General features: G+C 43.1%; 1 protein-coding gene across 3 annotated transcripts in view; it reads left to right on the forward strand.

The window, feature by feature from the left end:
* The window catches only part of TNKS (tankyrase), a 135545-nt gene that overhangs the window by 103899 nt on the left and 7518 nt on the right, over window positions 1–24128 (forward strand). For 2 of the 3 annotated variants that reach the window (XM_026082107.1, XM_026082108.1), the window contains exons 10-21: window positions 5377–5548; window positions 8060–8139; window positions 9132–9277; window positions 10234–10399; window positions 12227–12446; window positions 12716–12825; window positions 16693–16881; window positions 18294–18531; window positions 19225–19307; window positions 21600–21720; window positions 22106–22203; window positions 23764–23838. In XM_026082107.1, the coding sequence (XP_025937892.1) occupies window positions 5377–5548; window positions 8060–8139; window positions 9132–9277; window positions 10234–10399; window positions 12227–12446; window positions 12716–12825; window positions 16693–16881; window positions 18294–18531; window positions 19225–19307; window positions 21600–21720; window positions 22106–22203; window positions 23764–23838 (1698 nt within the window). The remainder of the gene's footprint in view (window positions 1–5376; window positions 5549–8059; window positions 8140–9131; window positions 9278–10233; window positions 10400–12226; window positions 12447–12715; window positions 12826–16692; window positions 16882–18293; window positions 18532–19224; window positions 19308–21599; window positions 21721–22105; window positions 22204–23763; window positions 23839–24128) is intronic. The other variant, XM_026082109.1, reaches the window with a different exon arrangement.

Below are 24128 nucleotides of genomic sequence, written 5' to 3' on the forward strand. Positions count from 1 at the left end.
CCCATGTGACCGCACGTCAGATGCTTTACTGAAGCATGGATAGATGAGGCCTACCATGTTTTCTTTACTTTGCCACCATTTCTTAAATCCAAGGTATGAGATGAGTCTGCTTTAAGCTACCTTTGGAAACAGTTACTGAATTTTATAGAGAGATTAACAGTTTTAAACAGGTGAGTAACTAGGGCTTCAAAGAAAGTGGATCTTTCCCCTTCTGAAATACAGTGCCAAAGGCAGGTAGAGCTGATCCACAAAAAACAGCCAGTAATGGATTTAGGAAACAAAGTCGTGGAAAGCACTAAGGTTTTGCGGGTTGGAAATCGTTTGGGCTTGTTGTAGCAATGGAGAGAAAATTCTGCTGTTTTTGTGAGAAGTTGCTATGCATTAGACAGCAAAAGTGAGATAATATTTGTGAAGTATGTATGTTTAGGAATAGCAAAGGCTGCTTTAGGGAAATTGCTTGGGATGAGCAAGAGATGGTTCCTGGTCTTGGAACTGAATTTAGCTGTCCTTAATTTTATTTCCGTTTGAACTTGCTGTTTGAAATTTGCCAGACTGAGAAAAAGTGGAGAACTGCTTGAGCAACGTGCGCTTGATCTAGATTTATTTTACAGGAACACTTTTAAGAACACTAGTATTGCCAAGAGTCAGCTTATACCCATGAATCACATATTTTGATACCTCTTGCTGGACCTTACTGAGGACATGGACTAAATTTCTAATTTGCACTGTAAATGCATCCTTGGTGCACATTGCTTGCACATCAGTATGGTGCATCTAAGCCATCTGCATCCCATGGTCAGTGAAGGTCCTTTCAGTAGCTCACTAGTTGAGTTTGCAGGAGTTGACTGTCAACTATACATCTAAAGCACAGGTAAGAAAACTTGAGAGAAAAATCAGTCAGAAGTATGTTTTTGGTGGCAAATGGATGGGGCAGAATTTTCTTCAAGAATGTTAGTCAAAACATAAACGTCTGGTTTTAAAAGCCGTTCCTATTTGCTGCTTGTTTGCCTGAACCATGGTGTGAAGCAGCATTTCACAGCACTGCTTATTTGATGTTGAATATCCTCAAAATACCTTATGAAAATTAAAAGGAGAGAATCTGTAAAGAATCCTCAACCATCAGCTATTGCTTTTTTTTTTTACTAGACCCATAAGCAGATCTTCTAGTGCTACAATTGTGTCTTTGAAGATGGTGTTAAAAAAAAGTTAAAAATAGTTTAAAAAGATGATTTAAAAAAAAATCATTTAAAGGTAGTGAACTAGTGAAAAAGTGGTTTTCATACTGTTTTGTTGTGTTGCTAGAAAGTTGGATGTATTTTATAACTAGCCTCTTAGTTGAATTTACAGATACACAGGATATTTAGTATCTTCCGAAAGACATTCAGCTTTCTAGTAGTGTAGAAGAAGGGGATTAAAGTCCTTTCTGGATTGGAATGACAGAAAGAAAGAGCTGCAAACATGAAAGTTTGTTAGCATCTTGGTCAAGACTAGAGATGTTGTGGATGCTATTTGGTTAGTTATGTTAGGTTTCCATAGGATAACGTTGAAACTGTTCTTCTGCAAGAGAAGAAATGTGCCTCTTTAAAGTCACGTTTGCCTGACGGATAGTGTCCCTGYTCATTTTGCTGTGCTGGAAGGATCTTGCTTTCTGGACCTTTGCATAATGCRGTTATTTCTGGGCATCAGAGTTGCATGTCGCCAACCTGTCATGATCATGGCTCTGCAAATAGTCACCATCTATCTAGACCTCCACAGCAAAGACTTGAATGCTCTTCGATAATCTTGACGTGCAATACGTTTGCTTCTCACTTTTCAGATAAAGGTATGATTTTTCTCAGGAAAGGGTAAGCATTGAAAAAGTAAGTTTCCTTTCAGAGATGCATCAGATTTTACACTCTGAAGAACGCTGTGTTCCTTAACGATTACATGATTCAATTTTTCTTGCTGCTTAGACATCCAAACTTGGTGACATTAATCTTTGGCTTTCATGCAAAGAGGAAACTGTGGAATGTATGACTGGAATATTTAGGAGCTTTCAGTGTCAAACTAGACCAGTTTTTTTTCCTGACTTAGCTTGAAATTGCCACTGACGCCTTTTCACTCCTCTCCCATTTATTGTTAGCGATGCGCAAAGACACGAAACAGATTGCAAGTTGTCTTCAAAAATAAATGCAGCAGGAGAGCAGCTAGAGCGCTTCTGTCGCAAGGAGGGCTGCTGTGATGCTGGAACTGTTGGCAAAGCACGCGCTTCACGCGCGATTTCGAGGGTGTGCGTTTTTTAGAACGGTCTTTTCCCGGAGAACGTTGGGGTGCTTGGAAGCGGTTGCATTTTGTGCTGCTGTAGTGTCAAGGGGGGGTAGGAGGATATTTCCGGCATTTGACACCGACGGAAAGCCGATATGCTTACGATGTCTTGCCAAAAGGTTCCCTGAGCAGGTCCCAGCTGTTGAGCTGCCGCGAGTGCCTGGCGATACACGGGAATACTGCTGTAGCTCTGTGCGCTGCTCGGAGACAGCAGCCGTGCGGGGAGGAAGAATCCCTTCGGTGCCTGATAACGTACGACCATTTTGATGCTCTCCTGCGTATATCCGTGATGGGGAAAAGGAAATGAAAGGGATGAAAGGGAATAGTGGAAGGAATCCTGCAGTGGGAAATATTGCTAAATTCCAAAGGAAAGCCTTACTTAAAACCAATTTTCATCTGACAGCCACATTCTGCTTTTATGTCGTGCTTTGAGTGGCTGTTTTCACAGGAAAAGGTGAAGAAATCGGATCCGGGGACTGAGTGCTGTGGAATAAAAGCTGTCAGATCTGTTGTTTTTAACACCTTGCAGAAGATTTGCCTACAAAGTGATTCAGAGCTGTGGCCTTCTAATTTCACACTGCTCAGAAAGGGGATCCAGTCGAATGAGTCCCACTTACTTGATTAGGGCAGCCAGAATGATCGGGCTTCTCCACACACAAATAATGCAGCATGGCTTGGATTTTTTACATTTTCAGCAACAGAGTTTAAATTTCAACTTTTTAAAGGGCGCACATTTTTAGGCCTCATCTGTCTGGGTTAACAGCTGCTCAGTATGTCTTGCCAGGTCTGACTTTCTGAGAGTTTAATCTCAATATGTCTTCTTTTTCTGGAATAACAGATTTCTTTCAGCATATCGTGCTTCTCAAATTGTTTTAAACACCCACATTGATTTTTACTTGGCAATAAATCTTGTGGCCTCCAGCCTTAGTGCAATACCTTCTCAGGCTTGTTTTAGGGAAGCGCTGCAGGACTCGTGATAGCGGATCTGCTTCAACATGAACACGGTCCCTGTGGAAGTGCCCTCCAAAGCCTAATTCTGCTCCTGGGGGAAAGAACAGCTTTSTTTGGCACATCTGTCCCTCTCTAACATCTGGAGCCCTCTTTGTCCCGTACGTGAGCAGGCGTTCCTTCAAAGGACTGGAGCTGTTCTGCCCCGAGAATTGGTTGCTGGCAAGGATGATCGTTTGGAGGTGAAAGGAGACCTGTGCGAGACACGTGATACGGGGRATCTGATGACTTTGCCAGTATTCCTTTCAAGTGAATATTAACATTTTTTCCAGGTGCCCGGTCGGCACTGAGTTGTGCAGTGTGAATGCTTTGCTGCCRTCTTCAATGATTTCTGTTTAGCGCAGGAATTCAGCGATGCAGAAAGCCTTAATGATGATTCTCGTTCTTGGGCTAAGGGAGTGCAATCACCTACTTCCAGTATCCTCGAGCGTCAGTTCAGTCTGCCTTTGCTGTCACTAGCCCTGCCTAGCCTCAAGCTTCTGCTGGTCTCTGTGCCCTTATCAGTGGCGAAAGGTATCCGGTGTCCTGGAACAGATGATCGTCCTCTGAATAAAGTGATGGGCTTTKGGGAAATCCAGCCTCTAGTTAATATTTATGATAGGACTAAGCCTTTATTTAAAACAAAGCAAAACTCTTAGGGAAATCCCGTTAGATTGGCGTGACCTGAGCACAATTAGAAGGAYGCAGAACTGCCCTTCCCGTACATCTGTCCGCAGGAGAGGTTTGTGATCTGAGAAATTCCTGCTTTACCAGCACATAGGACTGCTCTGGGACATGGAACAATTTCTGGCACTATCTAATTGCGCTCCACTTGACTTTCTGGCAGCTCTTTGTTCTTACCTATGTCTTGATATTGCTGCGAAGCAGATATCTCGCTACCCTGTCCGATAAGAGGTATTTTCTGCATAGTTATCCCCATAATCAATCTTCATTTAGTTCCAGAATATGCATCCTAACTAAAACGGTTTTTCAGTTAGCTCTCATGGAAATGTGGCGAGATTTGCAGGCTGCAGTTTAGGTGGGAAGTTGTTTTTCTGCAGCAGCAGAGTCTGTTATGCATGCAGCTCACAACCTGCCATTCGCAGGCTTGCACGCAGATAACGGCTTCTGAGTAACTTTCAGAGAATACAGAGCGGTCCAGTATTTCATAGTGATTAAAAAAAAAAAGCTGTTGGGCATCTGCATTTAAATTTGTCGTGAATAGCTGCTAGCTAGAGTGTATCGTCTTGAAAAGTTATTTTTGTGATTTTTTTTTTAAAGCTCTTTATTATTCTCTTCCTTTCTGTGATATGAAACCATGGCGATGCTTCCAGTTTTTCAGATTCTTCTATTAAATCTTTACAGGCATAGGTTTCCATTGTACTCTTTAAAAGCAATACCTTTTCATGATCTTATTCTGTTTTGCTTGTTTATGCAGTCTTCAGTTGGGTAGAACTATATCCAGTTACACTTAGCTGCCTTTAAAAGATCAAAAAAAGGAGGAGGAAAATGGGCTGTTTGTATCCAGCCTCTTTTTTTTTTCTTTTTTTTCCTACTTCATCGAATTCTTCATCTGACACCTTTGTTTCGCTTTAATTCCTGGTGGTGAGTAATGTTGAGCTAATTTCTCTTCTGAGGATGACAGATGGTAATTTCCATGAAGCTGAAAGATCTCTGGATGGTTTGGTTAATTATTTACCTCTCACTCTTCTTCTGTGAGAGTTTTGCTTTTCTTGYACAAGGTTCATCTTCATCAAATTTGTCAAAGGATTGAACGCCGTTTTAAAGTACGGTTTTGGTGATCCTGTGGTGTTAGCCATGCAGATGAATAACCTGCTTTATTGAAAGATAGGAAAACATGTGCTGTGAATTATCTATACGCTGGACTGTCTACATACGTTGGCATTTGGTTTTGTTTAGTGACAATGCAGAGGGATTGGAGATAAATTAGTATGCTGGCAAATTCTCTTTACTGCGCTTCCTTCCTATTAAGAGCAGGGAGAGGTGGAGGCTTTCAGTTATAAGGCTGTTTTGTTTTATATTGCTGCTGATTTTTTATTTTATTTTTTTTTACTTTTTTTCCAGATGAATGCACTGGACACCCTTGGTCAAACAGCGTTGCACAGGGCTGCTTTAGCAGGTCACYTGCAAACCTGCCGGCTCCTGCTGAATTACGGCTCGGATCCCTCCATCATCTCYTTGCAAGGCTTCACAGCGGCGCAGATGGGAAACGAAGCAGTGCAGCAGATTCTCAGTGGTGGGTAAAAATAAGGGCTTGTGTACCTGGACATCAGCAGCCCCCTTCCTTCCCCAGCTGTGGATCTTGCTTCGTATTCGGTGCGAGAGACTTGCTGTCGTTTTTCTCATCCCTCCCTTCTGCCACCATGTGCACACATTTACTGTTTGTTCTATCTGTTACTTTTATTAAAAAAACCTGCTCACTTCAGTGATTCATATAAAAATCAGGAAGAAAATAAGCATCTTCTGGATGTGTAGCGTGCTGCTCCGTAGGGAAATAGAAGGAAGGCAGATGGATTTATTTTTGTAGCCGGTTCCAGGGAGAGTAGAGTAATGCTGAGCATGGGAGGAACCTTTTTCTCTCATCAGCTGCCCTGTAGGTACTCCCGACTTCAGTAGTCCCAAGCAGAGCATCTGCGGTGCTTCGCAGAGCGGGAACTGTTAGTCCTGTGAGATGAAGGTGCTTGCATGAGATATAAAAACAAACTCGCATCATTTAAATGATGTTTAAACTGCTAGGCCTGTTGGAAGCATATTTGTTAAAAAATATATATATATTGGTGCTGATCAGAGTTTGAGAGCACAAGCTGAAAAATATTGATAATTACTAAACCGTTTGCGCTTCCGCTTCAAATGCTTTGCTTGTCCAGTGGAGAGCGATTTTATTGTAGAAGTTCTCTGGATACTGCTTAGCAAACAATGTATTTTKTTTCTTGTATTTAAAAAAAAAAAACACAAAAAACAGATATTTGAAGAGGGCACCGCTATTTTTCATGTAAGTGCTTGAGCACTTGCATCTTTCTTATCCATTCATCTGTTGAGTGTTTGCAAGCAGGGAGAGGAATTGCGTCAGTAGATACTATTAACGGCAGCATGGAGTAATTTACCTTCCAGTGGGATTTGCATGTAGTCCAAGGAAGATGGATATCCAGATTCCTGAGAAAACCAGAGGGTAGATAGAAGCTTCATTTCCCTCAGTGTTTTAAATAGCTTTGCCTTAAAGCAGACAAAAAAGAGGCATTTTACAGCGCCACAGGGAAGGGCCTTTTTAAAGTGTATCCCCTCCCGGGACACCTGTAGCTGGGTAGCGAGGATAGCAATACCTGTTTAAAGTATGCGTGTGATTGTATATATGTGTACTGAGAGAGAAGAATGTTAAGAGGGAAATCAGGAAAAAATAAACATATCCCCTGCTGTGAAAGGAATAGGAATTTGATTTCGGAAAAGAAAAAAGCTTTATTCTGAAAACACACGTTCGATTTTGAGTTAAAAATTCATTTTCATTGATTTTTCTGTGAAAACTAATTTCAGACATCGTACTGTACTGTTTTTAATTGAATTGCCTTTCTCTTACATCCATGAAGCTGTTTGAGACTGAAAGATCCAAAAGCTGAGAAGATGCATGTTAGAAGTGCGTGGTATCGGTAGCGTAGGGCTATTGACACTGTATTATTTTCTGTGTACGCCAAAGCTATCAAGTGAATGCTGAAATTATATACAAAATAACACTGCGTGCTTCGTTTTCAGAAGATTGATTTAAAGAAATGCTTTCTTAACGTTGGASTTACTTTGATGTAATAACGGCTACCCGGATCTTGAGCCAGGCTCGTGCTTGTAGCTTGTAATATTTTCCACATAGTATTGGCTTTTTTTCCCCTCGCCCTTGACAGCAGAGCTGAGATCACAACCGTGCAGGCAGCTTTCTGATGACATCAGGGCCAGTAGATAGGACTTTTACTCAAAGCCGATACTGTGATTTGGGCACAACTGTGCAGTATGGCTGTGTGCYGTAAGGAAGCTCATCAAGGGAGCTTGTTAGTTATTTTCCAATGCTTCTTAGAAAATGCTGCCTGTTTTGCTTCTCTTAAAGCGTAAGTAGCTGGTTATTAGGTTATTAGACCTGCTTTCGCCAAAGAATTCATTAAGCAGATGTCTTGGTGCTATCAACTGCAGTGCACATGTGTTGCATCAGGAAGGTGTCRCAGGTGGGTGGTCACAATGTGCCCAGGACGACTGGTGGCCCGAGCCCGTCTGGAGAATCCCATCCCCTTGTCACTGCTTTGTAGTATGAGATATATCACAAGCACAGAGCTCTAAGACTGTAATTTCAGCAGCCAAAGTCAGCACATTTAACTCTGGGTACGCAACCAGGGCCTCATGCAAAGTTTGCCAAAATGGGTGAGAAGGCACTTTTGAACTTTGGAAAACTTTGAATCTGTCCCAGGGAGCACAAAGATTTCCTGGAAGTGGAAATCTCGTTTTTACCGTATGTGGAATAAGCAAAGCACTGATATTCCGTTGGGCAGAATGATACCAGCACTAGAGCCTAAATCTTTCAGGCTTACACTGAAACGAAGGCTCCTTATTCAGCCTTTTAGGCAGTAAGATACTTGCACATCACAACTTAGCGTTTCTGCAAATGCTGACACTTTTTTTTTCCCCCCCTCCAATTTGGAAAATATATTGAGCACAAGTTACTATAACTAAATAATCCTTTAAAAAAAAAAAACTCATCTTTTTCCTTATGTAGAAAGTACACCTGTACGCACATCTGATGTGGATTATCGGTTGTTAGAAGCATCCAAAGCTGGAGACTTGGAAACTGTGAAGGTAGGTTTGGGCAACTCGTATTCATTTTCCACTTTGTATTGCTGTGCAAGACTGTTTCTGCTACAAGCGTCATGGAAGTAATGCCCAGTGGCTGGGAAAACCTTAGAAAATGGGAAGGCCGCTGTCTTCATTCTGTCTGGAAAGGATGTGTTGAGAGGACGTGCTGAGGTGCTCCTCCGAGTTGGTGGGTGTTCGTTCTCCCAGTGCTTCACACAGCCAGCCAGGTCTCTGAAGGATTCGGATGCAGCCATAATTCTCTGAAGAGGACTCTGTGAGCCTCAGAGTCGCGGTTTAGTAGAAAGAGGCCTCAGGTTCATTATTTGATCAGAAAGCAAGCAAACAAAAGCCCAACAGGTAACAGACTTCACATTTTAAATCATCCTTAATCTGAAATTGAAAGGTCAGGCCACGGAGTCCCAGCATCACRGGTAGCATTGGTCTTATCTTCCATACTTGGTCTGTGGGCAAAATAGCTTGCAGATGCACCATCTTGCACAAATTGTCACCTCGAACCTCAGCCTGGTCTACACTGACATTCAAGCAGCAACAGTTTTGTGCTTCAGAAAATCTGTATAGTCTCCTTCACTGCCTGCTCAATACTTCTAGATTTCTGCAGGCAGCAGTTAAGCTGTAAATGGAGTTTGTCCAGAGAGACTTACATGGGTTTGGACCTGGTGCTTGATGTTTTAGAGGTTCAGCCTTCTAAATATGTTAGAGACGTCTTCTTACTGCTTTCACCATTTAAATCTTGTTTGTTATAGAAGCAGTTTCAGCTGTAAATTTAGAGAAGCTATATTTTTAACCTCACCTATCTGGAAAGAAATTACCTGAAAGCTAACTTCTAAAAATTGGTGCATAATAATAATAGAACTATAAAACTAGAACTATAACATTTGATTGATGGATCAAATTTTGTGTTGGGGAGGGATGGTTTTGGGGCTTGGGGTTTTTTAGTTCTGTACTAGATTTTGTTGTTTCTTTTGTCTTCCCAGCAACTTTGTAGCCCTCAGAATGTGAACTGCAGAGATTTGGAAGGCCGTCATTCAACGCCGCTGCACTTTGCCGCAGGATATAACCGCGTGTCAGTGGTGGAGTATCTGTTGCACCATGGGGCTGATGTGCACGCCAAAGATAAAGGGTAAATTTTCATTCCATGATATGCTCCATAGTTTTCTATTAGTGTGATATTTCTACCCGCTCTATTTGTTTTGCTTTGGATTTCAGTAACCATCATATTTTTTCTCTTGTGTTCTGTATCGTTTCTGACATTTGCTGTAGGGAGACTTAATGCACCGTTAAGTAATGTTTAGTTTTCTGGCAAAGCCATTATTGAATACATATCTGGCACTGTAATTCATGCCTCTTTTCTTCCCCTTTCTGTCCATTGCAGAGACTTTGTTATGCTTAAAAGCAGCCTTTCAGATATTTCAGGTGATCTAAAATTAGCTTGAATAGTGTGAGGTAAAATACCAGGATTCTCCCTGATCGTTTTTCTAATCCTCTTTGCTGGCTTTTATTAAGTTAGTTAGTTACTCRGTTCATTATGATAACAGCATTTACAGGTTTTTGCATTGTTTGCCAAGAGATCATGTAGAATAGTGTGRTGGTGTTTGATCTTTCACTCTGATATGTTGGTCCAAGGTAGGGCACTGGAAAGCATTTCCRATCCTGAAATTCCAGACTCTCTCCRACAAAAATGTTTATGCATCTTTCCATGAGATCAGGTGTGCAGTGCTCGCTAATAACCGTACTTCAGACCCATTGCGCGGCTATATACCTTCGTCAAAATTTACCTTCGAACGTCCATAGTCAGAACATCAGTGATTCTTGCTCTTTGTGGCTGTTGTTAATAACATTAAAGTCAGGCTTGTAGCRGTGGTACCAGTCGGTGCTTGTTCAGCATTTAGCTGAAGGAGGAAAATGGTGTTCATTTCATAGATACTTTAACAGCAAGGAAACAAAGCCGTGAAAATCGGAAAGACCAGAAGAGATGGATAATGTCTAGGGGAAATGGGTGATTTCTCTCTTGGAACTTTGTACGATTGCATTTGGGATTTTATTTTCTAGAGCCGTTAATTTTTTCTCTTTGACTAGTGGCTTAGTACCCCTGCACAACGCCTGTTCGTACGGACACTACGAGGTGGCTGAGCTCTTGGTGAGGCATGGCGCTTCTGTCAACGTGGCAGACCTGTGGAAATTCACTCCTCTGCATGAAGCAGCAGCGAAAGGGAAATACGAAATCTGCAAGCTGCTTTTGAAAGTACGTGAGCTGGAGTTCTCCAGTGTATCTTTAAGTGCATTTATGCTCTGTTTTGCTTGAGATCAGAATCAAAGTTAATTGCATTCAGTGAGTTCTTTATCGTATCTTTGAATTTATTTTCATCTTAGAATCGTCAGATGGTTCCTTGTGTAAGGTAAGTTCACTATAAAAAGATTCATCAATATGGATACTTTTTTCCAGGATGTGTATTACTTTAGTCTAACACGCTCAGTTGATAATATTAGCCAAGTAGCACAAGACTCATACAAACCAGAAAAAGTTGAATTTGTCTAAAGAGTACAAAAAACCCCTCATCCTATTCATCATTTTCTGGAACTCTCATTGCAGTTAAATAAACCTCTCTAAATACTTATGTGAGGGTGTGTTACAGAGCAAAAACTGAAGGTGGCTTCTAGAAAGTGACTGGTATTTGAGAAATTTAAAACTGCTAAGTTAATGTATAATTTAGCAAGCTGCTGGAGGAAATGTAGGTTAATATAGCGTGGAATAAGTATTCATTATAAACAGCGGGAGAAGCTTGAAAAGGCTTGAGGGTAGTGCCAGTATGTTTTCAGTGAGTTTGAGAGACTTTTTAATGTAAGGTCATATCCTGCCTTGTGATGGTAGAAGGGTGCTAGAATTTGGTCAATATTCTTACCAATTCTAGCTCCTGTTTTAGCTCTCCTACTTCATGTCCCTCTGGTTAGCAAAAAAGCATTCAGAGGGGTAGCACATCTGTTTGAAACACAGCTGCAGTGGAAACCAGAAGGTATCATTCAGGGATGTCTGTGGAGCAGGCTCAGTGATGGCCCTGGTAGTGACACCTAAATACAGAGGTTGCCTCAAGCTGTAGGAGCTCCCATGGAATTAGCTCTCACAGTTTCTCCAGCACAATGTTATTTTACAGACATCGGAGGGCTCTGGAGTTGTCTGATTATTCCGCCAGGAATATAGCCATTTTTGTGTTCAGCTTCAAAGGATCCTCCAAAGTAATGGATGTACCACAGAGAGAAGTGCCAAAATCTTTCTTTTCAAAATCACACCTGTGCRAGAGCTAAACATGCCCTTAAGTTGGCACAGTTTTGTAAAGGCTCTGGGTGTGCACTGTCCAAGGGTTTATGCTCACGTTGCAATGTGCTAAAGACTTCTCCTGTTGCGTCTCTCGGGCCAGCTGGCACTGCTGTGCGGTTCTGCGGAGCCGTGGACGTCGAGCTTGGCTCCTCCTGACTTGGGCTTTTTTTGTCCTGTTCTGCTTAAAGAATGAAATAAAACATACAGGCTTTTTGGAGAGACTTTCCTTTTACAAGGCCTTTCTTTAAACCGAGCCCTTCACCTCATTTGCTCCTATGTGTTTGAAGGGGTCTCAGAAGACACTACCTCTTCACTTAAATGTCTGTTCTGGAGAATATCTGTTAACCGAAAGGTTATCTAGTGGAAGGTGTAGGAATGAGTATTTCTCCCAGCGCAGGAAAAGCCTTTCTTTCTGAAACAAGTCCCTTTGGATAGCAGGGTGGCTTTTAGGGAAGCCCAGGGTCTGGCGTCGCTAGCTCAGACTGGCACGGGGAGGAAGCGCCGGTGGCAGGCAGGTTGCAGGAGCGGGGGAGGACTGCTCAGCAGGTGTTTGCAGTGCCCGACTTTTCTTTAACATCTGCTGGGACGGCATGGTCTGGCTATACGCAAGGCCTGTGCCTGAAGCAGCTTCAGCTGCAAGCAGGGCAGTGGCAGTGCTCGCCATCCTCCCTGCCCCATCTAACGCCACAGAATAGCGCCGCGCTGATGTGCCACGCTTGTGGTCGTGACGGTAGCGATCTGCATTGCTCTTTGCAGCACGGAGCCGATCCTACAAAAAAGAATCGAGAYGGGAACACTCCTCTAGACTTAGTGAAAGAAGGAGACACGGACATCCAGGACTTGCTGCGGGGAGATGCTGCCTTGCTCGATGCTGCCAAGAAGGGGTGCCTGGCACGAGTGCAGAAGCTGTGCACTCAAGAAAAYATCAATTGCCGAGACACCCAGGGAAGAAATTCAACACCACTACATCTTGCAGGTGGGTGACTCTYCAGGTCTTGTAGGCTTGTGTTTTTATCACAGTGTTACAGATGTTAATCACCAAGAAACAGGGCTGCCCCAGTAAGAGCTTCGCGGAGAACTGTCTTGCACAGTGTGTTGTAACTACGGCAGCTGTGTTTCAGGAGGCAATACAATTACTCGGAAAAGAGGAGCTTTTCAGTCCAAAAATTGCTTTAGCTTTTCTGCCTAACGCTTTTCCTTTGGTCTAGCTCTCCTGATACCTGATTTCTTATGTCTTTTCTACAGCTGGCTACAACAATTTGGAAGTAGCTGAATACCTTCTCGAGCATGGTGCCGATGTTAACGCCCAGGACAAAGGAGGATTAATCCCCCTTCACAATGCGGCATCCTATGGGGTAGGTACAGGCACTCAGGCTTGCGAGTGAACAAACTACAAACTCCTTCTAGGAGTCGCATCCAAGGCGGTTTATATTTCACCTGTCTTGCTGTGAGCAAAGTTCAGCCTCTGATGGCTTGAAATACGTGCAGCCCCAGTAGCACGGATCTGAGGAGGACACAGATTCAGGCACTCTGTAGCGGTTATAGGCTGCAGTTTGGAAAGATGACCAGAACGTAGCCTCTGTGCAACCAAGCAGATGTACAGTTCTGAACGATGTTAAATTTTGGGTRACTGTCAGAACAGGCAAGACCTCGAGTTGTCACCAGAGGACTTGGAGGAAGGAGGAGGACAATTCCTGGGGGTTGTGTGCAGGTGTTGACAGGGAAGCAGAGGTCTGCTAGTCTCTGCGGGGCGGGAAGCTATGGTTAAGCACGAGGAGGCTGTCAGTCTGTGCCGCAGGGACCATCTGGTTCCAAAACAGACAAAGCTAAACTGTCCAGAAGTGGCTGAATTTGGAGTACGAGTGTCCTGGAGGAGCTGTCTAGTGCAACTGGGCTATCAGCAACAGCTGATCCAACCCCTTTCTGRTGAGGCAGGTCCTCCTAGCTGATTAACATACAGGAGGAAGCATCTGTGAGCGCACCACCTGTGCAGATGCCAGACAGATTGCTTGCGTGCAGCTTTTAATTGTGGATGAGGTGAGAAGAAATCTATTGCAAGCAATTGTACAGAGACAGTGCTTGACAAGCTCCCAGCAGTGCTTTAAGGCCCAGTAAAAGTCTATGTGCATGGCACTAAGTTAATGGCYTGATAGCAATATAGCCTGAAAGCAGAAAGCAAATGCCCTGGGAGCAAGGTTTTACAGTTGGAAGGTTTTATCAGTAATGCCCAAATGAATATTATCAAATGGTCTGTCTTTCATGTGTAAATGGTTTCACAGCAGTTGTATTAGCAGTTCTTGAGCCGAGGAACACAAAAATAGGTTCGGAGGATGCCAGAAATGAATCTCCATTGGATGGCTTAGTTCAAGACTTCGGAAGCAGTAGCTTTCAGCAGCTTCAGGGAAACCAGGGAGGGTTTCAGCAGGTCGTGCCAAAAGCTTGGGCGAGTGGTTGGCACCCCAGTGGGAAGTGGGAACCTTTTGAGATGCAAGAACTGGGGAAGGAAAAGGCAACCCATTCGAGGGTAGCAGGGCAGAGGGCCAGCAGAGCAGGCACTAGGTTGGTTCCTGGTAAAATGGCACTGCCATTAGGCTCTTCTTGCTATGTAAGAAAGAGTGGCAGTCTGGATGATGTACTGCAGTGGGGATGGCAACCAGAGGGTCTTCCTTTCTGTTTCATATGAATTCATGCCTTAAAGATATGGTCAAGTCATATTAAAGACAGCACAGCATCTTCTGCRTCTTCTCTATAGCATGTGTACTCACACACTTAAGAAACTATTGCCTTCCATTTTGTTTGTAGCAGTCACCACAATTCTGTCTTTAGCGTCAGTTCTTTGCAGCAGGGAGGAGGGCGCATATATGTTTTGCAACAGAGCTAGTGGTTATTTGTCATGTTTGTCAGCTTTTMTATTTCCATTGCTATGTCCTCAGACGCTGTACAGGAAAGATCCTCTGTGTTGTAAGGCACTGCACAGTGTTTAGTCCTTGCTAGTTATTACACTCTGATTTGGGGGGGGGGRTTGTCAGCAAATTTTACAAGTTAGCAGTTGGAAAAAACAGTTACAAAACTGTAAATCMCACATGAAGAAGGCAAAGGAAGGAATTGGTACAAGAGACAAAGATGTTTTCTGAAGCATCTTTGATGTCTCTTGCATCTGCTAGTTAAAGGTGTCCACTAGATTTATTGCTGTGTTAGGAAACATTGGCATGCAAGAAAGATGTGGACATCACTGCCAGCCTTCCACAGTCACACAGAGGTTCTGTTTCCAGGAAATAGAGATGAAATGTGAATCTCCACAGACTATTTGTCCCAACAGAAAGGCCTATAATCACAGGTAGACGACAGGAAGCTCAAGAACTAGYGTTTTTGATGGTCTAATGGTATGCTTTGTCGGTTACTGTGTGGCCCTGGCACAAGAAGAGCRGAATCTAGGAGAGATGATCTTAACACATCCACATGATTGCTTTGTTTTGAGATCCAAATGAAATATGAAGTGCAATGCTCATCTCTCTCTTAAGGAGCGCACATCAATGAAACACAGCCTACATCATTTGGATTGATTCCCTGTGTCAGCCAGGGCTCCCGGTGTCCTAAAGAGCAAAAAGCTCCAAATCCTGCTGAAGGTTGCATCTGCTTTAGAAATGCAGTGCAGAGCGCTTTCATGCCATTGGGCCCTAGCACCAAGCATGTTGTTCATCAGCGCCTACCGTAAGCATAAATGCCCAGGACGTTCCTTAGGTCCATAGGCAGATTCTGCTGCAAAGATTGTTTCCTGTGCTTGAAAAGAAAAAGCACGCGTTTTATGCCAAGGTAAAGCATTCCTCACTGGCACAGGGAAATGTCAGAGATTAGTTCAAACTGATAATCACTTCTAAAAACCATCATGCCTATCTAATTTGGTTGCCTTGCCATCTCTAGGAAGAGTTAATGAGGCTGTGTTGGGTGCTTCCATCAGCTTTTTTAATTAAGAATTGCTGTATGCTTTTCCTGTGGTGACCCATACTTCTTGCTGAGATGTCCTCAGCCCCTCCAGAGCTCTGTGATGGGAGRCGGAGCAGAGGTAAGTACTGGCTTCAGAAGTTCGTAGCCAACAGGTTTCGCAGGCTCGGCCTTTTCCTCACAAAAGTGATTTCCTCCGGTTCTGCCCCCCAGCACTTCATGCTGTAGGTCCCTCAGTAGGGTTTTATGTCATGTGGCAGAAAAGTCAAGGGAACAGCAATTGCTTTAAAAGTTTGGAAGAGGGGAAGAATAAGGTCAGTGGTCTTTCCAAACCACGTTTATTCAGAGAGTGGGCCCTTTCGCTAGAGCTGCTGAGAGTCACTTAATTGCTGCTGAGAGGAAAAATGAAATCCATTGGCAAAAGTCTTTGGGCTTCTGCTTACAATTTCAACGTTTCATGCTCCTACCTGCTCATTTTTACTACTTRCTTTTGTATTTGTAAGCTGTATTGCACAAGTAATTTTACTGGTCAAAGTGGCACGTAAAATTGTTATGTGCCATTTTTCTGTTGTCTTGTTTTAAATTGGAAGACTTCAAAGMTGGGGTGTTCATGGAAGGATGGGGTTGTGAGATCATTACTTTTGTTAAAGCAGTTGTCCCTTATCGCATTCATAATGAACTTCATCGATTACATTTCTCTGATACAATATTATTGGAGAAAGACCAAACTTGTGCTGCCTCCCGTGTGTTCAAGGTCTTGGGARAAAGAAAGTGCAATGAAAGACTTCTGTGTGCAGACATTTAAGTGGTGGCTCAGCAGTATCACACCTTGGTCTTTAGAGCTTCTAATACTGTATCACAAGTGTTGCAGCCTCATAAGCTTGCGTTGCCAGTTCAAATCTGTCTGCAAATATTTTGGCAGTTAACTCTATAGGTTTTTTGCTGGATCAGGTATCATCTCTGCTCCTGCAGCTGGCACAAACTGCAYGCCGTGTACTCTGGCTAATTTAACAGAAATATAGTTCTGTGCCTATGCGTGATCCCAATCACGTGCGTGCTGGTGGGAGATCTGGTAGTGCACAGATACATCTTTAATGACTGCAGAGCTGCAGTGTAGTGTGCTACCTGAAGGAGTGTACCACTACGGAAACATAGGAGGCGGAGAAGTGGGTTAAAGAAAGGAAGGAGAAATTACAGAGGTCTCTAAGCACTCTTAACACCCCCCAAAAATGTGCCTTTTACCAGTGACACATTGATAAAGGTGTTCTTGTGTTTTCCAGCACGTGGATATTGCAGCATTGTTGATCAAGTACAACACATGCGTGAATGCAACAGATAAATGGGCCTTCACACCGTTGCACGAAGCAGCGCAGAAGGGAAGGACACAGCTCTGCGCTCTGCTGTTAGCGCATGGAGCAGATCCAACCATGAAGAATCAAGAGGGTCAGACACCACTAGACCTGGCAACAGTAAGTTTGTGTTGGAGTGCCAGCCACAGACCGCTCTGGAGGGATCGTCTCTGCATGTTAAATAGCTTTCTATGTCTCCATGGCACCAGCGGTCCTCAGCCTTCTCTGTACTGAGGTATATGGAGACGAGCATCTCCGGGGCAACTGTTCGTGGTTTCCTTTAGCCATGGGTCCAGGCTTTTTCCTTTGGCTGAGATCTTGACATGGCTCGTGGTTTAAGGTTCCCTTCTGCTTAAGGGTTCGCTCCTGTAATCAACCTTCTTGTCGACAGAAATAAGCCTAACAGAAATTTCCCTGATGATTGTCMATCTCTGTACTGTTGGTTACTATTTCTTTGAACCTCGGAGGAAAATAAGATGGGGCTTTAGGGGAATGGGACCGTTTAGGGGATGATTATATTGGTCAGCCCCTGCATATTATCACAGTTCTTTGACCAGCTCCAAAACAACATCCCGAGATTTGAAGGTGGCTATCAACCTTTTCCTAAAACTGGCACCTGAAACCTTTTCAGTAGTGGTAGTGCTGGCAGGCAGTTAAAAAGCCTAATAAAGAGACACAAATGTATGTGTCCATGTTAAATGTTATTGATGGTTGCTGTAGAGAGAATGCAACCAAACTGGATGCTGTGTCCGCTTCTGATGAGAGTACCTATTAAAGGACATTGATTTATTTGGGCAGAGTTCAGAAARCGTCTTTCAGAATAATTCGAGCTCTGGAAAACTTGCCTTGTGATGGGAAACATGAAAACTCTATTTGATTTGTCCGTGGGAAAGTGAATATGTGTCCTAATCATGTTCTACAAGAACCTGCAAAGAGGAGATTCTTGAAAGTGAGGGTATTGCTTAATTTAGTTAGCAAAGGCACTTTGAAATCCAGTTGTTAGGTAAATTCAGACTTCTCCTCTAGCCTCCCTCTTTCTTTCTTTCTCTCTCTCTCTCTCTCTCTCTCTCTTTCTCTTTTACTGTAAGAGGCCTTCATAGCAAAGGGAGTGGTGGAGTCTTTTTGTTGAAACCTTGACCCAGAGCAAAATGTTCAACCAGAAGCTGAGCCTGACAGAGGTGGAATTGCCTGGCCCAGTTTCCAAAGAATTTCAGATGAAGTTTCTGCTCTGCTCTTCCTAGCTTTAACACCTATGAAGTCATTCCCTCAGAAAGGAAATGAGACGAACCATAGCTTTAAAAATGGAGAACCCAAGTCTTGGAAAGTTGTTTCAGAATAACTTTTGTKGATATGTCTGAGCAGTGAATCAAAATGTTCTTCCAACAGTGAATTCCCGTGACGGGGTTATGAAAGTTTTTCTTTTTAATGGGAAGTAGAGTGATCAATTCAAAAAAATTCCAAGAAAATTCTTTACGGAGATCGGTGACTTGTGATGACAGGGCCTCATGTTGGACGTTCATTCTGTTTTTCAGGCCGACGATATCCGAGCTTTGCTGATCGATGCGATGCCTCCGGAAGCCTTGCCTACGTGCTTTAAGCCTCAGGCTACTGTCGTTAGTGCCTCCCTCATCTCACCAGCGTCTACACCGTCCTGCCTCTCCGCCGCCAGCAGTATAGATAACCTCACTGGGCCTCTGGCAGAACTGGCCGTAGGAGGGGCGTCCAATGCTGGCGATGGAGCAGCAGGAACCGAAAGGAAGGAAGGAGAAGGTGCGTTTGCTGCTGGATAAGTTTAGCTGGCYGGGAATACGGTAGCTTAGTGTCACAGCAGGCCTTGCTTTATCTGAAAAGCCTTTCCGACTAGCCGAAAATACGGTGCAGCTTGAGCTGTTATCTGCGTTGCAAAGTGCTTGACGCTTGCTCTGTTTTGATACGCTCTGCCTGGAGCTGCTTTGGCTGTTCAGCTGCGCCTGCCGTCGGCGATTAGAGCCGAGTCCAAAGGCAGATCTGATTGGGTGCCCAGATGCTCGCTGTTGATTTTATACAGAAAATCCGATGAGAATTATTTTGATGAAGGAATTATGATTGTGAGGACTGGGGGATTTGGGCTAAAGCTTTTAAATCCTTTGATTGGTATTTGGAATGCATGCTCCGTGTCAGCGTCTGGGTGATTGCATAGCAAAAATCCACCCACTCTTCCATTCCTTCTCATCGTAATTTGAGCCTGTGTTTGCTGCAGATCATTTGTGCTTTTTAATAGTTGGTTTTGAGGAGGGAACATTGAGTTTTGCCCTGAGCTTTCGCACAGTAGAAGTGGATTGTTTCGTATAAATATAGATGAACTGATTATACAAAGAATCAGGGTTTGGAGTTTTGAGAAAATAAGTGGTATTGCTTCATTTTATTTTATTTTATTGAAAATAGATGTGTGTGGGATATAATGACTTGTTTCTCTTATTATAGTTGCTGGTCTTGACATGAACATTACGCAGTTCCTGAAAAGCCTAGGTCTTGAACACCTCCGGGACATCTTTGAAACAGAACAGGTAGGTGGCAAGCCTCATCCCTGGTACACTCATTACCTGTTCTGTGTTTTAAAGACAGACTAAACTAACAAATCTGGGTGATATTTTAATTCCCTCATTTAAGAAGGGTGAGGAAAAAAAACTTCACATCTATGGAGAAACAAATATAGCCAGAGAAACTACAAATGAATCACCAAATACTTTACGGTGACATTGTATTCTGAAAGAAACCCGTGAAAGACTCTACGGCTGCTTGATTCAGATGTCCAGTGTTTTTCACTTTCTTAAAAAAAAAAAAAAAAAAAAAAAAAAAACAGTGGCTGCCAGTCCTGCCAGTTTGACTCATGATCTGAGAGTTACATTGGACCTTGTGAATTTTGAACATGATGGCAGTCGTCATATCCCAACAAGCCTTTTGCCACTTGTAGTGCTGCACATGACACTTAGATCTAGAAAACGCTCCAGTTTCACACACAAGCTGAAGTAAAAATTTAGTTTACCAGGATGTAGTCACAGTAGACAATGCAGAGACGTAGTTCTTAATAGAGGTAAGGCTATAGCATTAACTGGATTTGCAGAGCTGAAAGGTTTTAAATGTATTCCCTGGCCTCTGCTCCTAATCTCTTATGATGAGTCAGGAAACAAATGTTTTAAATCTAATGTGTTACTTAAAGAAAAAGCTCCAACTATTCTAAATGGTAACATAACAGAGGTATGTCCGAAGGTTAGCATACTGTATAATCTTTTTTTCTTTCTTATATACAAAGTGCAGGCTCTTTTCTTTAATTTTGAATTGCTTCTTTTAACTCCAGATCAACCTATATTCTGCTCACGTTCCTGTTTCCTTGTTTTCAGACCTTCCTTTTGCAATGCTATTTTTGTTCCACTTCCTTAACTCCTAACCTGTTTTTAAAATCTTCCCTTGCTAATAAGATTTAAAGAAGCAAATCAGCTTCACTAATCTTTCATTTTGAAACTTTCTTAGCTCTTCTTGCACGTTTGTCCTTCTTGAGGAAATAAGCTCTTCTCCCTTACAATTACCATCTTGTCTTAAGCTGCTTTTCCAGGCACTGCAGTCCTTTCATGTGCACGTTTTCACCTTGGCTCTAGCCTTATATTCATGCTGGGTCTGTGCCGGTACTTTATAGTATTAGGTTTGGTTTCTGTTTGTTAATGTTCCTCCGCACATGATGGATGTCTTCAGTGGCTTTTCCATAGCAATCTCAGTAGGGGTGATTTTTGTTCAATATGCCAGGTGTTCCGGGTAGCTATGAATTCCCTGCTTGAGTTGCTTTCTTTTAGATTAATGATACTCATTTGTCCACAGTGGACTCTGGTGCTATCTGCAAGGCCAGTTGTGCTAACAATCCGGCGTCTTTTGAATCAAGTTGTACAGTTTCTTATTATTTGCTGAGCTTCCAATTCCAGTTTACTGTGTAAATTTGTAAGTAGGTTTTGTACAATTTTCTCCTTCAGATGAAATCTTTCTGTTTCTTACAGGTCTAAAAAAAATCACCTTGGCATGCAATTGCTTTACAGTAATAAAAATGTGCATTTCACCTAGCCTTTATTTCCTGCTCTTCAAAAAAAAAATTTTTTTTCATTTGACGGTGTGTTTTATTACCTCCCTGCTTTCACCAATAATCTCTGCGACCTTAAATTTTAAGACCTTGTCAGGTGATTGTAAAAATCTTAGTATGTTACAAGCAAATGACTGCTCATGTCTGTGCTCACAGTGGTAATTATTTCCAAAAATAATGGAATAGCTGAGCTTGATTTAACATGGCTGACTCACTGGTTTGATATACATGCATGCAGACATGTGGATATATACGCAGAGTAATAGCACATGCCATGGTGATACTGATGTGAAACACAATCAAAATTTATCAGTAAGCGGATGAATATTCATTTCTATCAGTGTAGTGAAACTTCTGAATTACGCAGCACTGTGAAACCTGGARTGGTTCAGAACTATTCCCAGGAATTGGTTCGGCTCAATTTTCTTTGCATCCTCCTTCCACGTAAGCAGCAATGCTTTTAACAGCCTCCTGCGAGAATCCGCTCTTGCTAGTTGTTGCAAGAGAAGTAAAAGTTTGGCACAACTTGGGTCTGTAGCAGCCGGGTATGGTCCTGTGATGGGGACAGGCTTGCCAGGAGGTGGCAGCAGTTAGGAGCACCATAAAACACGAGCTACGTGAACATGGTTGCGGTATAGATACGCTTCTTTCCGTTTTCTGAAACGATAGGTCTTTAGCCTGGGGAATCGGGCAGGGCTCGGCAGCTGATTCTTGGGGTCTTTCACCTCTCCAGATAACCCTGGATGTGTTGGCAGACATGGGGCACGAGGAGCTTAAAGAAATTGGAATTAATGCTTACGGACACCGTCACAAGTTAATAAAAGGTGTGGAGAGGCTTCTAGGAGGACAGCAAGGTAAATATGACATTTTAGCCATTAATCTAAGTGCAGCTTATAACGAGCTCCCAGCAGTTGCCTTCCGTAAATACTGGCTTTACCACCAGGACTTGAAAGAGCCTGGATGTTTGGCAAATGTGCTTGTTGGCAAGCCTCAAACAGTCGAGGCTGGGTCTTGGTGGGTGCATTTGCCTGCCTGCCTTTTAAGGCCCCTGCTGCTAACGAAAGCACTTTATCTGGTTGAGATTGTGCTTCTGGCTTGTGTTTATTTTGCATTTCCTGCTGTACTGGGGTTATTTAAGAAGAAAAATGGTGATGCTGGATAAAAATAGAGCTGGTATTGTTTTCTCTTGTTGGTTTTTTTTTTTCTTCTTTTCACTCCTTTAATTCATTCTTCTTGCAGGCACGAATCCTTATTTGACTTTCCACTGCGTGAGTCAGGGGACCATTCTCCTTGATCTTGCTCCCGATGATAAGGAGTATCAATCCGTCGAAGAGGAGGTACTGCAAATATCTTTCTTTCAGTGCTCCAGGGGCAGCGTTTTTAAATACCGCCCCCTTTGGCACCCATCTGGCCTTTATTATGCGCCGTTTCTTACATATCGGAAGTGCCACCAAGTTACAAACAAACAAAAAAGCCTTTTTTTCTTTTTTTTTAATGCTGAATGTAAAGGTAAGGGAGCTCTTCACTTAACCCTGCAGAGCTAAAGCGCACAGCATGCGTCAAAAGTGATAAAACATGCTTTGGCCTGTGAATTGTGTAGATCTGGCGTGGAATTTAGGCCTCTTTTTTTTTTAATATGGAACGATGACGGAAAACTCTTTTGCTGTCTCCTGCCCCTTTTTAGTACGCGGTCCGGTTGCTCGCTTAGCGCCGTCCCAGTTTAGCTGGGTCGATGCTGTGTTTTGGATGTCCTCTCGTAACCGAGGTTTCCGCAGCTTGCCAGAGATAGGCAAAGCTGTGAGAAGCAAAGCCCTGAGCGAGGACAGAGAGAGGGATCAAGGCCTCGCAGGTGCGGAGGCATTTTCTGAGCGCCTCTGTTCTCAGGCTCTTTCTGCATGCGAACCAGCTTGTTTTCTCTCGTCTCAGTGGCTGAGTTAATCTATAACCCAGATAAACAGCTCTTGTATAATTTGAGAGTTGACTGTAATTTTACCTCCCACGCACACATGCTCTTTTATTTAACTAAATTGCAAGCAGATATAATTTCGAAAGAAAAATCAAAACAAAAATGAGACTTTCTGAAGCGTTGTGCTTGGAAGAAACTCCATTTTCCTGCTCATTCACTATTTATGTATAGTGTTATTCCTCCATTGTGGTACAAAAGTGCTTGGGGTTTTTTAAAGCCTAGATACTCAGAACTGCTGCCAATGTAGCCTGGGATATTTTTTATTAGTAACTCTGTAAATCAAAGAGTTTGTGCAGAATTTTCATGTAAACTTACCTGACAGAGAGGATCACCTTTCTGCCCAAGTAAATTGGGATGTTTATTGGCGCTGTTGCTAAATAATGTTGCTGTAGCTCTAAAGATCCCTTGAAAAGACCCAGCGAAGCTGTTGAAACTTTCGGGAGCTGCTAATGACATAGGAAAATTTTACAGTGCAAGCATCTTCCTGTCACTGATAAATGCAGACCTGTACCCATTAGAAACACGTTGGTTATTACTTCGAAATGATCTTTGTGCATACTCATAACTTTTTAAAAGATAGATGTTTTTTTCCTCATTTAAAGCGGTTTTTCCAGTTTGTGTGTAATTTTGACCAGTTTCAATATTCTCCTTTTTCCTATGTAGGTTTTTATTGAAAGATTGGGTAATTTAATAGTGATATTGCAYCAACCACCTTCTCAGCCAACGTTGTGGAACTGCATACTGCGTTGGGTGCCCAAAGAAATGTGTGTGTCGCTCAGTTTACAACTGAAGCCTCTTTTCTGACRCCTTTTAGTTCGTTTTCGACCAAGGCTGTCTATTGCTGCCAGTGAAATATTGAGATCTCGCGTGAACGCTTGGCCTTGCTAGCAAGCTTTGTGCGCTGAACCTTCGGTTTTGTTCTTCTGCCTAGATGCAAAGTACAATCCGGGAGCACCGGGACGGTGGGAATGCTGGTGGCATCTTCAACAGGTACAATGTCATCAGGGTAAGTTTCAAAGCTTCCCGATTCCCTGCAGGAAGAGAATTCAGTGTTTAGGCAAGCGGGCAGGGTTGGCTTGAAGGACCGGCCTTTCGTATCTGAAGTTGTGCGTCGAGGTCGTGTTCAGGTGCAGAGCTGAAGCAAGCCTTGAACGCTGAAGTTAGACCGCTCGTGGGCTCTGCGCGTGGAGGGAGGGAGGCAGGGAGGGAGAAGGGGCCGGCTGTGCTGCGAAGGGCGTCGGGGGGAACCAAACTGAAGGCGGAGGGGCAGGAGAGCCGAACTGGTGTTTCACAACC

Source organism: Apteryx rowi, unplaced genomic scaffold (assembly GCF_003343035.1).
Source record: "Apteryx rowi isolate R43461 unplaced genomic scaffold, aptRow1 scaffold_567, whole genome shotgun sequence".
Lineage (NCBI taxonomy): Eukaryota > Metazoa > Chordata > Aves > Apterygiformes > Apterygidae > Apteryx > Apteryx rowi.